General features: G+C 30.3%; 6 protein-coding genes across 6 annotated transcripts; 2 read left to right on the top strand and 4 right to left on the bottom strand.

The window, feature by feature from the left end:
- Positions 1-140: 140 nt before the first annotated feature.
- HSP26 (chaperone protein HSP26) lies at positions 141-785 on the bottom strand (the record flags this gene model as incomplete). Its single annotated transcript, XM_041549219.1, has 1 exon — positions 141-785. One exon carries the CDS (start codon positions 783-785, stop codon positions 141-143), a length of 645 nt encoding a protein of 214 aa, XP_041405153.1.
- Positions 786-1,934: 1,149 nt separating this feature from the next.
- Positions 1,935-2,588, bottom strand: KABA2_02S12056 (uncharacterized protein; the record flags this gene model as incomplete). The annotated part of the gene is made up of 1 exon (XM_041549218.1): positions 1,935-2,588. One exon carries the CDS (start codon positions 2,586-2,588, stop codon positions 1,935-1,937), a length of 654 nt encoding a protein of 217 aa, XP_041405152.1.
- Positions 2,589-3,735: 1,147 nt separating this feature from the next.
- Positions 3,736-4,482, top strand: ALG14 (N-acetylglucosaminyldiphosphodolichol N-acetylglucosaminyltransferase anchoring subunit ALG14; the record flags this gene model as incomplete). The annotated part of the gene is made up of 1 exon (XM_041549217.1): positions 3,736-4,482. The coding sequence occupies one exon, from the start codon at positions 3,736-3,738 to the stop codon at positions 4,480-4,482; it is 747 nt and encodes a 248-aa protein (XP_041405151.1).
- A 205-nt stretch (positions 4,483-4,687) lies between these two features.
- On the bottom strand, positions 4,688-5,434 carry TPI1 (triose-phosphate isomerase TPI1; the record flags this gene model as incomplete). Its single annotated transcript, XM_041549216.1, has 1 exon — positions 4,688-5,434. One exon carries the CDS (start codon positions 5,432-5,434, stop codon positions 4,688-4,690), a length of 747 nt encoding a protein of 248 aa, XP_041405150.1.
- Positions 5,435-6,664: 1,230 nt separating this feature from the next.
- Positions 6,665-7,678, bottom strand: DET1 (acid phosphatase DET1; the record flags this gene model as incomplete). The annotated part of the gene is made up of 1 exon (XM_041549215.1): positions 6,665-7,678. One exon carries the CDS (start codon positions 7,676-7,678, stop codon positions 6,665-6,667), a length of 1,014 nt encoding a protein of 337 aa, XP_041405149.1.
- A 5,935-nt stretch (positions 7,679-13,613) lies between these two features.
- Positions 13,614-14,714, top strand: KABA2_02S11968 (C2H2-type zinc finger protein; the record flags this gene model as incomplete). Its single annotated transcript, XM_041549214.1, has 1 exon — positions 13,614-14,714. One exon carries the CDS (start codon positions 13,614-13,616, stop codon positions 14,712-14,714), a length of 1,101 nt encoding a protein of 366 aa, XP_041405148.1.
- Between the last annotated feature and the right edge of the window lie 747 nt (positions 14,715-15,461).

Raw genomic sequence — 15,461 nt, 5'->3', positions numbered from 1 at the left:
ATTTTTTGACATTATTTACGAATTATATAAAATTTATAAATTTCATATTTATGTTAGAAAAGATAAATTAATAAAACTTTCATTAATAACTTTTTTTTGGGCTAAGAGAAACCAAAACAATATCGGGAAAAACTGGAAAATCATTCTGACCAGGATTCATTAGATGTAATTTCTATCTTCTTCACATTGCCCTTTTCACCTTTCTTTGGTTTCAGTTTTTGAACATGTAAGGTCAAGACACCACTAGAATAATCGGCTTTAATATTTTCCGTGTCGATACCGGGGTACTCAGGTAAAGTGACAACCCTCTTAAATTTACCCGAAGAACGTTCCTTAACTTTAACATTATGCTTATTGTCTTCTGTAACGGCGCTTGGAATTTCACCACTAATGGTAATTTGACTCTTATTGTGATCATATTCTACATTAATATCTTTTTTTGCCCTAACACCTGGAACCGTGATTTTTAAGACATAATCATTATCATGGTCCAAAATGTCTACTGGAACAGCCATATGGCCTCCAACTTCTGCATCAAAAGGAATCAAGGAGAAGTCATTATCAAACCAATTATCAAGTTGAGTTGTTGGCCTAGTGGTAACTTGTCCATGATGAGCGTGGTTATCTCTAAAGGCTACTTGATTGGAATATTTATCTTGATGAGGATTGGCCTTTAATCTTTTATTGTTGGTAGAATCAAAAACAGGGTTCAAATAGTTGTTGAAATCTTCGACTTCATTATTGATGGAATCAAAAAAGTTATAGTATGGGTTGAAAAAGGACATCGGTAGATATTTTTAAAAATATTGAAATAGTATTGTAAATATATATATATTTAAGTTATTATTACTATCATCTATAGAAGAACAAGAAAATAACATTAAAAATAAAAACATTACGATCCTGATTCCAAAATTTCATGTACCATCGTTTTATATATGCCAATTTTTAGTAATTTATGGAACAAATTTATTCTTATTATTATTTATATTATTAATAAAGAAGGGGGGGGTTCATAACGAGTAATATTATTGCCCTATTTTCAAATAATACGGACAGCAAACACAATTTGATAAGGGAGTAAAAGCCTATACCAAATAAAGTTTGATCTTTAAAAAAGAATTTCGGTTCGTACTGGTAATATACTATTATTATATTATTATTATGCATTATGCCAAAATGTTTTTCAAAGAAGAACTCCGAGAACTGTCAAACATATTGATATTCATCCTTTTTTTTATCTAGAAGAAAATTGTCATCGCCGCTTTAAGGGGGCTTCCCAAACAAATATTATCATTCTTGGCATTGAATTACTTCAATAATATGGAATATTTACGACACATAAACGATTGAATCATCCCTTAAAGTTCATTTTTGGCAATATTAGACGGATAACTCTACATTAAAGCAAACAAATAGAGGAACCAAGAGTAAACAGACTAAAATGTTGGGATAAGCGAAAGTTAAAGTCGCAACTCAACTCTATGCCTCTCATCCTTTGTCTCGGATAAACCCATTATTTCTTTTAACATTAAACGTTTTATAAGAAATGACCGTATGGTTCTTCAAATTTTTAAATAACTATTAAGGTTTACTCACAAATTTAAGATTTGGCTTATGATGTGGGGGATATGAGGAAAAATTAAATAACTTTAGTATTGAGCAATTATTAAATTAATGAATTGTATTTATCGGGGTATATGAAAAAATTGCTAATCAAATGTAGCAAAAGAACATAATGACATCTATGAAGATTAATTGTAAATGTTTTTTAAAAGGGTATCTATCAATAGTCTGACAAAATTTATAATTATTGTTGTTTTCTTTTTCAAAAAGAAAAATAAGTCAAACTGAAACGTGCAAAAATACCAAATAAAACCAAAGAGTTTTTTGAACTCTCTACTTTCTGTTGGTGTAGTTAGGAATATTTTAAATTAAATAAAGTCTAGAACAGTTCTAGAAAATTTCTTGTTGTTTGAACGGTTTAGTTCAGGTGTAGTTTCATTAGAGAATACGTTAATTCCAATTTCTTGTGGGTCCAGCCACGATCCATTATCTCTCATATTATCCTTAATCATAAATAATGCTTTTGTACCTTGTAACGGTTCTACACATAATGTATCATTTTTACTACTGTTATTATCGTTTGCCATTTGAACTGTATCCAATTCTTCATATAATAAATCGCGTAAATTATTAGAATTACCATTGGAAAAAAGTGATGATATGCTACTTTGATTTGATGTTATACTACTTTCCGAATTACTTCTCGTTGTATTTTGTTCATCATTCATTCCTTTAACTGCAAGATTATAATCTCTTATGATATTACCATCGAGCATCATACTACTTCTTTTTAATGCTTTGACTTTCGTTTCCGAGGATCTTAATGAGTATTCTCTTCTGGATAATCTAACAGGAACTCTGGTGGTACTCTCCATTGGAATTGGGTCTGAAATATAATCTAAGGGTCTATTACTATTAGTGGGTTTATCCTGATGTAAACTAAAGGAATTAACCATAGTTTCCATAAACATGGATTGTCTCTTAGAAGCATCTCCGTGATTTCTAGTTTTTTTGCGTAACATTTAGTCAATGTGAAGAACGATCAATTATATTAAATTAAATTAAATTAACGCGTCTGTTTGTTATTAAAATGTATTTATATATTCCAAAGGTGCAAACAAAGGATAGACCAAATTATTAGGGTAAAGCGAAAGTAAATTGATTTGATTTTCAGTTGAACTATTTGTAACTCGTAAAGTTTAAGGAAATGTGTATTTGTTTAACTCAAACTTCACTACACTTGTAGATATACAGTTATATATATATTCCTATCGAGAAGGAGAACATACTTCAAGAACAATAGGGCTCAGAATATACATTCGACTACAACAACATGACAATAGCTGCTGTCGACTTAATTAGGATAGAATAACACCAAACGAGCAAGACAGAGTCTTCATATTATTTTAAAAACTAATAGGAACGACCAAACCTAGGACCAAAATAGATACAACCTTTTACTATTGTTTATTAGTTAACTTCACTGAACCTTCTCTCGACTCAAACAGGAAGAAGTATGCAAAGGGCAATATCGTTAAACCTAAATGGAAAGGGACGTAATTCGTCTTCCACCAAAGAAGTTAAAGAAACGCCAAATGTTTTATTTCTATGTGGTATCGTATTTCTGAAAAGACAGCCAAAAAAAGATAATTATTATTTTTAGACTGTGTGAGTGCAATCTTCGCACAGAAAAGTGTGCAGCTCTTGGGAAATGGATATCTATTTTTTTTTCGCGTCGTGCAAGAGAGTCTCAATTTTATTGAGAGGGAAAGAAATACACGCGAAGTGAAAGTAAAATGAAGGTCGAACGAACCCTTTTCGGATTATTTTACCTGCCTGAGATTTTCAATCATTTGACCACTTGACATGTTTGAGGAGGTTATCGACAGAAGTTGAACAAAAAATAGAAGAAAAAAAAATTGTGTACGCAATGTGGTAATATCATACAATATTCTTGTTTAAACGTACATGGGGTGTTAAACAAGAAAGTGGTTTCTTATTATCCCTTTAAAACTTGACGTTGTTTTTAAGGAAGCAATATTCACTGCCATTACAGGAACATTCAAAGTGAACAACAACAAAAAGAAGAGTTTTTAATCTCAAAGGTTAACTTTTCACAAAATATATCTAGAATTACGTATTGAATTCTCTTTCTTTTGTATTTGCATAATGGGGCTGAGCACTGCGTATTCATTTGCTATAATTATATTAGTGGTATCGATATTTTTAACTCGTGCCTTATTTGTATTACCATTTTATAGATTGAACAATATCAGTAATGACACTGAAACATCAATCAACAAAACCTCTGATGAGGTAATGAGAAAAGAAATTATAAGAATTACCAATGAAAGACCATTACATGCATTTATCTTTTTAGGGTCTGGTGGTCATACAGGTGAAATGTTAAGAATTCTAACAAATTTTAATGAAATTTTATTGAAAAAGAGTAATACATTGTATGTGGGTTACTCAGATGAGCAATCTCATGAAAAATTTAAAAAATTGATGATGTCATCATCATGTTATAAAGATATTGATGTGAAGTATTATACATTTATTAAAGCAAGAGAAGTTAATGCAGGTTATTTGAAAAGTTTGAAAAGTATCATGATGACTCTATTAAGTTCTTTATATAATATTATTCAAATTAAATTTTCAATGATGGGAGAGCCTCACTTAGTATTATTAAATGGTCCCGGGACTTGTTGTATCATTGCTCTATGGTTCAAGCTAATTGATATATTGCTATTATTTACATCATCTCATATTATCTACATTGAATCCCTAGCACGTATCAATACTTTAAGTATGACAGGGAAAATAGTTTATTTGTTTGCAGATTTGTTTGTGGTACAATGGGAAGAATTAATACGAATTGTACCTAGAGCAAAATATTTTGGTATCCTTGTATAACAAATAAAAATTACGTAGCACTAACAATATAAATCATATACATAAATAACCAAGAAAATAGTACTAATGTTTTTTTTAAAAAATTATTTCTATTGATTTCGTTTCGTTATTACTGTTACAAAATAACAGAATATGATGATTTATATAGGTTTGATAGAGTTTATAAAAGAATTATGTAATATATGAATTAATAAAAATAAACTTTTTAATCTCTGGAGTTGATGATGTCAACAAATTCTGGCTTTAGAGAAGCACCACCGACTAGGAAACCATCGACATCAGCCTTACCCTTGAAGGTGACAGCGTTGGAACCGTTAGCGGAACCACCGTATAGAATTCTGGTGGAAGCAGCAACTTGAGCACCTAGCTTAGCGACTAAGTATTCTCTGATAGAAGCGTGGATTTCTTGAGCATCTTCTGGAGTAGCAGCTAGACCAGTACCGATAGCCCAGATTGGTTCGTAAGCAATGACGACGTTAGTCCAGTCCTTAACTTCAGCAATGACAGCGTCTAGTTGTCTCTTAACAACATCTAGAGTGATACCGGCCTTCTTTTCTTCTAGAGTTTCACCGATACATAGAATAACACCTAGACCAGAGTCTAGAGCGAACTTAGTCTTGTCAGCGACAATCTTGTCATCTTCGTGGAAGTAGGTTCTTCTTTCAGAGTGACCTAGAATGACCCACTTGGCGTTAACGTCCTTGATCATTTCAACGGAGTTTTCACCAGTGTAAGCACCAGAAGCCTTGTTGTAAGAGTTTTGGGCACCGACAGAGACAGTTGGGGCAGTGACTAGAGAAGTAGCGTAGTCTAAGTAGACAGCTGGTGGACAGATGACGACTTCAGTGTTCTTGGATAGAGAAGCAGAGTTTAATCTTTCAACGATTTCCTTAATGGAAGCCTTGGAACCGTTTAGCTTGAAGTTACCACCGACGAAGAATTGTCTAGCCATTTTTGATATATTATTATGTTATACTTTAGTAAAAAAGATGTACGATTTCTTTCAAAAAGAGAAGATAAGAAGAAGAAAATATAATTAACAAAAACAAAAAGTACATAATGAAAGGAAAATATATTTCTTAAAATTCAATTAATTGATTACATATCATTTGTTTTTATATATTATTTTCATTCAAAGTTGAATAAACAAAACCAAGAAAAATACATTACGATGAAAAAAACCCAGTACGAAACGTTGCACATCAAAACATGAATATTATTAAGTAGTCGCTGGTTTAACTTCTACTTGCAAATGCTAATAAACCAAGAACAAGTAGACGAATAAAGAAAAAACTGTGAAAGAAAGACTAGTACACAATAAATTAATAACCACATACAATTAATTAAAAGACATATCATCAATTGATGATAGCTTCTTTTCTATTCAAGTTTAACAATAAAGTCTCTCAAAAATAATTATCCTAATCAATAAATATTTGCCTGTACATTGGCTACCGTGATACCTTTTCAACGAAACCCACAAGACGACAGCATATTTTTTTTTGGTATGTAACATAATATTCAATTTAGCTTCCTAAGTGCGGTAATTAGTTATTATACACAACTGCAACGTTGACATTTCCTATAAACCATATACACTAAGAAAAATGCATAAAATATGCGATTATCCCTGTCTGTCTACTGTGTGAACCCACCAACAATATAATATACTGGAGCAGCGCGGTTCCCTTTTTCTTCCCCAGCAGTAGTTACGAATTTTTTTACGTAGTTCTCTTAGTTACTTGTGTATATATTTTAGGCGAAGCTATGGTGTGTGGGTCCTCCAAACGAATAGAAGAAGTTGCGTGAAATTCAAAATATTTCAAAATCTTTGAAGCGTAACAGCCGAGATCAGAAAACAGAATAAATAAATGATAGAGAGAGGGTAATACGTTTTATTTGTCTTTTCTTCATATAGCAGTTTCTATGTACTAGTATCTTACTCGGGGTTGTGCCTATTAATATTATGTAAACTAATTTTTTTTTTATTTCTTTTGGTATGAAATGGATGAACCCTTAACATTGAATCTTAAAAATTAATCAATTAATTAACTATAGCTTTTTAAACCGTTTCATATCAATAATAATGCTTTTTTTGATGCTTAAATATTTATATATATTTGTAAAAATGTTTCTTATTTTAATATACAGTCTTAATTTACTTTCTAATTGTAACTACTAATCATTCTTCCAGTATATTCCATTTAGGTAGTTGACTTCTTAATACGTATCGTCTTAAATTTTCGTCATATTCCATCACAATCATACAACCATTAGGTACATTAGTAAAAGATTCAAATTCTTCATATGTCCATCTAAACCATTTCATTAAAAATACCCTTGCATATATACCATGAGTCACCAATACAACAACATCTCGAGGTTTATTTGAATGCCTCTCATGGAAATGTCTAAACATTGTCTCTTGGAAACTTGCTACTCTATCATAAACATCAGCGGCACTTTCCCCTTGTGGGAATCTGAAGAAAAAATGACCATATGCTGCTCTTTTCTTTAATACGTCTTGCATATTGTTGACATCTTGATAGTTACCAAAATCTTGTTCTCTAATTCTTGGATCATCTTTTACTCTATATTTTATATAAGTTTTACCTGGAATTTTATTACTTATACGATGTGTACTTTTATCATTTTCATATTCACCGCTTGGTCTATGATTTGGTGATGGCCAAATGGCAGATTTTTGTCTACCATTAGGTTTATATTCATAATCTGGACATGTAGCAACATTCGCATTACGTAAATTATATTCATCAAGAACGTTTAGAACACCTTTTAACGTTTCTCTTGTTCTTCTATATGGTGACGTATAAAATACAATATTTTTATCAACACTTTTATTCAATGGTTGATAATTAATTAATGGTAATTTTCCACAATCTGTTTCACACATATTATATTTTTTGGAAAGGTCATTGGCCACTTTTCTATTTTCAACATTTAAAATTCTTAATAATTCAGTACCAACATGATGGGCTTGTGCCCATCCCTTTTCAGTTAACGCTACTAATTGATTTGGAACGTTTTCATTAATCGTTTTATCCTTATTTGATTCACTTTCACCATGTCTAATTAAAATAATTAGTCTTGGTTTATGCGTTCTTTCCCAAAATGAACCATCTTCCATATATATAGAACTTTCATCATCTCTAAATGATTCTGTATCTTGATCCATAATTTTTCAATATATTATGTCTATTATATTTCGAGGTTATATAAATGTATGTAAATTACAACTCTTTATAATGGACTTTAACAAAACAGAACAACACATATATATACACGTTATGAAACAGAAAATAAAGTTCAAAAGTTATTTACCTTCATATATCGTTCGAAGAGTTTATAGTTAAATTACACATGATTACTAAGGAAAAACAAAAAATAATGGGGAAAGGGAAAAAACTAAGCTAATAAAATCGACCTTGAAAATTGAACTTTCTTTTTTCTGTTTCGGTATACCTATGCTAGGGTTTCGAAAAAATGCGAACATCACACTTCAAATATTATATAAGAATAGTCACTGAAAATAACGGAAAAAATCAAATACTTTAGAACGTGATCACCAAGATATGCAGAATTCCTATTTCTTTTTTATTTTTTTCCATAAACATTTTCTCGCTAGTCTATTGATAAGTTTAGTGCAAATTCCGTCTCCTCTACCAAGATTGACTTAGTGGTCAGCAAAATTATGTTATTTATTAAAGGGGAATCTTGAATTTTTGCGCAAGACAGCACGGTAGAATAACAGACAGATCTGTTAGTTATTATACTGAGAAATACGATTAATATACTGGAATGTCGCCAAGAAAGAAAAGTTTTGGAATATTTTTGCTATTATTTTCATTATTATCTAATGTATTTGTATATACAGATACATCATTTCTTGCAGTATGTAACTATATGATATTTCGAAAATTAAAATTGAATTCAAATGTTGTTCGATATTGAAATATGCAGAAAATAACATTCTCTATTCAAAACTGAACATATTGATCCGTATTTATTAAAGGTTGTCTGTGTGACTGTTTATCCAGAATAGCTACCTCAATGCTCTTCAATTAATTTGGGTATTTTTTTATCCTAACATGTGGTAAATATGGTTATATTTCAATATATCTGTGATTACATTGCCAAAAAGAACGATGCTTACTTCACCTGTTCTCTATCTCTTCTCTCTTCAGTCTTCTGAGGTTATAACGTTTCTGTTATAAACCTACGGTCTTCCACTCCTACCCCCACATATATTTTATTTGATTTAACTCATCAAAATGATTAAGACAAAGAGAAGGCATCTCTAATTACGGAGTTTTGTTTTACTAACCGGTGAAATACGGTTAGTAAAAAACAAATCAGAGAAACAAATGTAGAACGACAAAAAGCAAGAATTTCTTCTGCCACTGTCCAAGCGCCCCATTATGCGCAGAAAATTGTGGAAAACAAAGATTTCGAACTTTTTTTAAAATAAAAGAACAAAAAACACAGAAAGTCATGGGGAAAAAGTTTTAAGTCTTGGAAAACCTAAAATTGTTAGATTCACATGAAAAAAAACTTTAATGTGTTGGATGAAAATTATAGGAAGAAGTGAATTATTCGTTAGTCGATCTTACAGCGAATTTTCAGATTAAAGGGGGAACTTTATTAAGAATATTCTGTTGATAGTTCCATTTCCATCTATTTAACATTACTATGAATGCTATTGTTGTTGTTTTATCATCCGGGTGATCGGATAACAAAATTGATTAATGTTTGTTGACAAAGAAAAGCAAATAAGAAACGAATAAAATTCCTGAAACAGTTCGAGGGGAATACTCTAAACACACCTGTAAATTGCTTATTTATTCTTCCACTAGGTTAATGTTTTTTTTCTTCTGGACTACTACTGTATACTATCATCCAAAGTGTTTGTATCACAAAAAAAAATATTAACCAAAAAGATCATGTCAAGATTTCAACTGTCTACTCATAACACAACCAGTAAACAAAAAAAAGTTAAAAAAATACATTACTTCACATAATGAGTTTTATATTATTATTAAGTAGGACATTAATGTGCGAAACTACAAATGAAGTTCGCAGATATAACAGTATACTCTTTTCTAGATGACAGTTGAAACACTGTTAGCTATACAAACATTCAGTCACTTCTTGTATAATGTGACTACATAGGCTTTTCAAGCGAGATAATAAACCAATATATATCCTTTAACAACACCTGATTTTGTTTTAAGTTTTGTTAATTGTTGACCAGTTGTGACATCAAAGTTTGTTCTTTAATTATTGTTTCTTATTTGATTCATCTTCATTCTTTTCACTTCAAATGACCGATTTGAGCAATAAAATGTCCATTTTAAGATAATTTTACTTTAAAAGGAACATATATACAATAAAAAATTAGGTTGACGCGACAGGCACCCCTTTTCTAAGTGAAAGAAAGATAAAGAATAAACTATGATTAATATGTTTAAACTATTAATTCCTTTAACATAACATTTTATGGGGGTTAGTTATATTTCACCCTCTCATACAAGTATTAATTATCAATACTAAAACTTTCTTCTTTTTGGTTTTACTCCAAGAACAAGAACGATATATCCACCGCAGAGATGTTGAAGCAACCTTTAGAAAAGTATGCATACAGGGGGATGGGCAACGTTTCTAAAGCAGAAATTTACCACTTGCAATGGTAACTGCTAAAATATTCTCTTTTTCTTTAAGATGAATGCAAAAAATTTGACTTTTGGAGATTTCATGACCTAGAAGTATTCTATCTGTTAAAGAAATTATAAATATATTATTTTATTCCTAAACGACAACATACACAGACGTTTAAAACATATTTTTTCTTGAATAAATAATCAAACTCAATTACTATGAATTATATGGAGAGTAAATCAGTGTAAAGTTCCCAACGTAATTTGCTTATTCTTCAGAGTCTTCTCTAAAACTTTACCATTGTGTAACCAAATACTAGAAAATTATAAAATAACGTTTAACAGCCGACACAGGTCAAAGGGAAGTCATCAACTTAACTATACATTACATAATAATAAAGTTTACGGTAACATCTGGAGTACAAACGACGTAGATTCATTAAATATATGGAGGAACAAAAAAAAAGATGGAGGCGAACATAATGTTTCATTATAAGGATATTATGTAAAATTCAAATGACCAACTTTCTTATTTGATAATCAAATCTTTTTGTTAATGTTTGTTGCATTTTCTTTTTAAAGATTTCAAACGATGAAGAATGTAACTATCTAAGAAGAATCAAAAATAAAGAAAAAAGAAAAAGAAACACCTAAACGTACTTAGTAATTCTATGTAAAGTTTGACTATTAAACGAACTAAGATTGATTGTTCTTCGTATAATACTCCGAATACTATATCGCAGTAGTAATTCAAAAAAGAAGAACAAAAAAGTTAGCACGAACTACTATTATGATTATAGAAACAGAACCACTGGAACTGTTTAAAAATTAAAACTTTAATTAAAGTTGAAAAATAGATTTTGGGGTTCTTTAACATTATATTTTTTCAATTCTTCCATTGGGTGTATCAAAAAATTGAGATCATTCTGATTTACTTTCCCCTTGGACATAATACATTCACTACTTTGCCAAGAGGGTTTAAAATTTTCTCAAACTTTGTTTTGTTTATTGATATTCAAAGTTGGAATAGCACTAGTGGTTCATATGCTCGTATCATGATTCTAATATTGAAAAAAGAAAAGGGTTGATAATAATTTTTGTATATGTTGAATATAGAACAGCAAAATACAAAGTGATAGTAGTAGAATGAGGTAGGTTTATTGAAATAATTTCCGTACTTTGTGAACAGTTCTTTTGTTACATATCTTAATCATCCTGTTAAGGAAGACTTCGAATTTTTCTTCTTTTTAGCAAACTCTATCTTCCTAACCCTAGTCAATCACCCACGCGTTCAAAACTTCTTCTTCGAAGTTTCTCGCCCAAATTTACTTACTTTAAACATCCCACTCAAATTCAAGATTTATTGCCTCATGAAACCTTCGGTCTCTACGTTAATTGATGCATAGAATTTCTAATGATTTTCCGTACAAATGAAAACTGTATTTCATTTTTTTAAGATGTGTTATCAATGCAGCGGCCCAGAAAGTGCTGTATATTAATGCAAAAATATGGGGAGCTGCAGTGCCCTGAAACAAAAAATTAGCAATGACAATAATAAGCATATTGGAAGTAATATAATATTTTGGTTAAATTGAATAATATCAATACAGGAAACATATAAACAAGTAAACAAACACCCCCACACACTCTCTATATATTAAACTTTCTAATGACGAAAGAATCCTAATTCTTCTTCATCTCATTAAAGAGTAAAAACGTTTTTTTTGTTCTTACTTTGAATTGTTGATTCTTGCCTGTACCGTTTGGTAGACCAAGTTCCAGAGGAAAATAATACTATCAATCAAAAACTCTTTTTGTTAAAAGAGAAATACTCTCTCCACAAATATTCCCCTGTTATTTTTTGCTTTCATTGAAAACCCCTGGTACTTCAAAGTGTGAGACTAAAGAACAAAATCTGATATTAGTGCAAACGGTAAGTAATTGAGCATGAATATAAACTTTGATTCTGCCATAATTAATCCTTGAGAATAAATAAATGATCACGATTTCTACAATCTATTTTGACTCCATTAAAGTTGAATTCATTTAGTTTCTTCTAACTTTTCTTACATTTAGCGATTAATGATGTTGTTATTATGGTTATGATTGTTGCGAGATCATACAGTCCCTTCCTTGCACGTAATCCTTTAAGTTTAAACTATTTTTTGTTTTCGTACTTCTCTTAACCTTAATATCTGAATTGTATCAATCTACTCAGTCTAATATGCAGTTCATTTCTTTCATTAAGTCTTTGAACCTTGTTCTAAAAAATACAATACGAATATATATTTCAACGTTCAAGTCAGTAAAACATGAAAATCCTCAAAAATAAAACTATACCTTAATTCAAAAAATTTCGGCATTTCTTTTTTATTTCTTATGATAGACAGTTCCTATAACATAAGTTCTTTTAATAGTCATTGGATTACACAAGAATAGATCAAAAAAAGAAAGAACGAACGAAAAAATTGAATTGTTCGACAACCTACTGTAAAACCTTAAATAAATTTTTGTTGCTATTTTTTTCATCATTAAAATTCTGGAATTGATTTCTAATAAATAGAGGGCAACTCTGCCTTCTTTTGAACGCGTTTTTTATCTTTCTACCTTGATTCCAAACAAAAAATTATGAACAATAAATATCCAAATTTTTTTCATCTTCTTCTGACTTCGTGCATATAGAATAGATAGATAGATACCTGACTTGTCACTTTCTTGCTCCGCCCCTGGAGTGCATAATATATATTTAATTTAGTGTACAACAAGATATGAATGCTTATGAACTAACTTCTTCTTTCACTTCTTCAATCTTTAATTTTATTTATTTATTTGTTTATTTGTTTATATTTCTTTTTTTTGCTGCATAATTACCAAAGTGTCCTTTAGAATTGCTTACACAAACAACTAATAGGTACAGCAGTTTATGCTTATGCAGATAACCTTCTGAGTTCCCTCTCTCTAATATCATATATTCTTAGTAATAAAGTTACAACCATAATAATTTAACGTAATTTTTTTATGAAAAGAAAATCTCCTGTTTGTTAAGTAATTGCATTATCAAACAAGAAATTATAATTATTGAAATATATTAAAAAAAAGAATAATAATTTAGATATGCAAGGGAATATATATATATATATATATAGAAGTATGATGATCTAGAATCTTAGCATTTTGAGATTGTAGTAACAAACTTTTTCAATTACTTCCTTCAAAGTTCCCAAACCCTTAAACACTTTATCCCCTTATTGTTGATAACTTTAACTTTAGCTACAATACATAAACTATAAACGAAATTCGAAATTAAAATAAATACATGCTATTAGTTATACAATTCTTTAAAAGAAAGACAATCCACAACTTGTAACATTATTTTTTATATCAAATTTTAACCATCCTATAAGCATATTAACTTTCTAATTATAGAAAATTAAATCAAACGTAATTTTATCATTAATGATTCCACAATCTCCTTTTGGTAACCAGGTACAAAAATCAACTGCTAATGATTTTGATAATATCCAGCCCAATAATCTCTGTGATAATTTCGAAACAACACCGTTTTTTTCAAATATATTTGTTAACCTATATGACAACGTAACACCAGAAATTAAAAATTCCGAAAATAATATCGTCTCGAATAAACGCAGCCTTTTATTAAATTGCCCTTTAGAAAAGGTAGGTAAAGTTTATTCTGACGGAAATTTTAACCTATTTTCCTCATATGCAAAATGCAAAACTGAGAATTGTCCTCATCAAATTTGTAATGAACAAAAGATTCAATTGGCCCCTTTATTGCCTATAGATCTTTCTTCCCCTTCAAACATAAGTTTTCGTCATAACTCTTCTACAACAAGTTTACTATCCGATGAAGCCCTTTACTTAAATTCACTACATAACAAGATTGGGAAAACCTCCCGAGATTCTTCCCATTCTAACATCAATGCAAAAAATATTCAAGATTATTTACTAAATTGCAAAACTATATCTTTAAAGAACAATACAACTAATTCACCATCAACGTTAGTTTCCTCATTATCCAGAAGTTCTTCCCAATGTTCTCCCTCATTATCAATAGCTGAACCGAAATACCCACTTAATCAAAGTTGTGAAAATTATAATGACGCTAAATTGGCTATAAATAGTACAATTCCTTCCACGAATAATAAAGACAGTAGTCCTAAAGCAACTTCACCTAAGGGTGGTACCCATTGTTGCAAAATCTGCGGGAAGAATTTCCAACGTCCTTCTACATTAGACACCCACATGAACATACATTCAGGTGAGAAACCTTACGTATGTCCGTTCTTAGAATGTGAGAAATTATTCAATGCAAGGTCCAACATGCTAAGACATTTAAAAATGCATTTTAAGTTCGGGAAAGGTAAGTATTTGCTACCGAGCGGTGAGGTTTCATCAAAGAAACCAACTGCTAAACAATTAGTTTGTTTTACTAACCTCAAAGGTGATAAAATCTCACAGCATGGTTGCATTTTCTCAATTAAAAATATGATGCATACCCATTCTCACACCAATTCAACTAATGCTGAAAAATAATACGTTTCCCATATTTAACACATATAATAATATTCCATTAATAAGATAATAATTTTCTTTCTCTTTTTCTATCAATGTAAACGTAAGATAATTTAAAACTACATATGGACGTCGTGTATATTCTTATACCAGTCCTATCGTTTCATGCTCTGCACTACTGATGCATAATTTAAAAATTAGTGAATTAAGACTAAGAGAGACAGTGTCAGTAAATTGTTAATAAGTCGGAAATTTCATTGATTCTTTTTGCTCCTGAGCAACACATTAAATACCGGAACTAATATAAAATGGTATCGATAACTGGCTGAGTTCTTCATTGAGTTGCATTTTAGGATAAAAAATTAGGCATATTTTCGTGTTTTCAAATCCCCGAATGTACTATAAAAGATTTTGTTTTTAAAGAAATTCTGAATTAAACACACAGAGGTCATATTTTAATCCGTTATCTCAATTGTAATATCTTGTACAGAGTAAGGAAGAAATTTTGTCGAATGTTTGAGTGTTTTTGGTAAAAATAATGATGAATATTACGGGTAAAAATAATTTTAGCCATGTGTCAAACCCTGGGGGTTTCGATTGCCTCATCACAATCAACATTTTTATTTAAGACGGAAGTTATAAGTGCATTGAACAAGGCTGCATGCATATTATATTGTTCAATTGGGAGAGTTTCGAGTCATGGAGGATGTCTGGATTTAATTTATGTATTATTATAAAAATTATCTCATGTTGTAACAATACAATTTG

This window comes from Maudiozyma barnettii (genome assembly GCF_903064755.1).
Source record: "Maudiozyma barnettii strain CLIB 1767 genome assembly, contig: KABA2_02, whole genome shotgun sequence".
Taxonomy (NCBI): Eukaryota; Fungi; Ascomycota; class Saccharomycetes; order Saccharomycetales; family Saccharomycetaceae; genus Maudiozyma; species Maudiozyma barnettii.
Note: the sequence above shows the minus strand (reverse complement) of the source record. Positions and strands in the feature narration are given on the sequence as shown.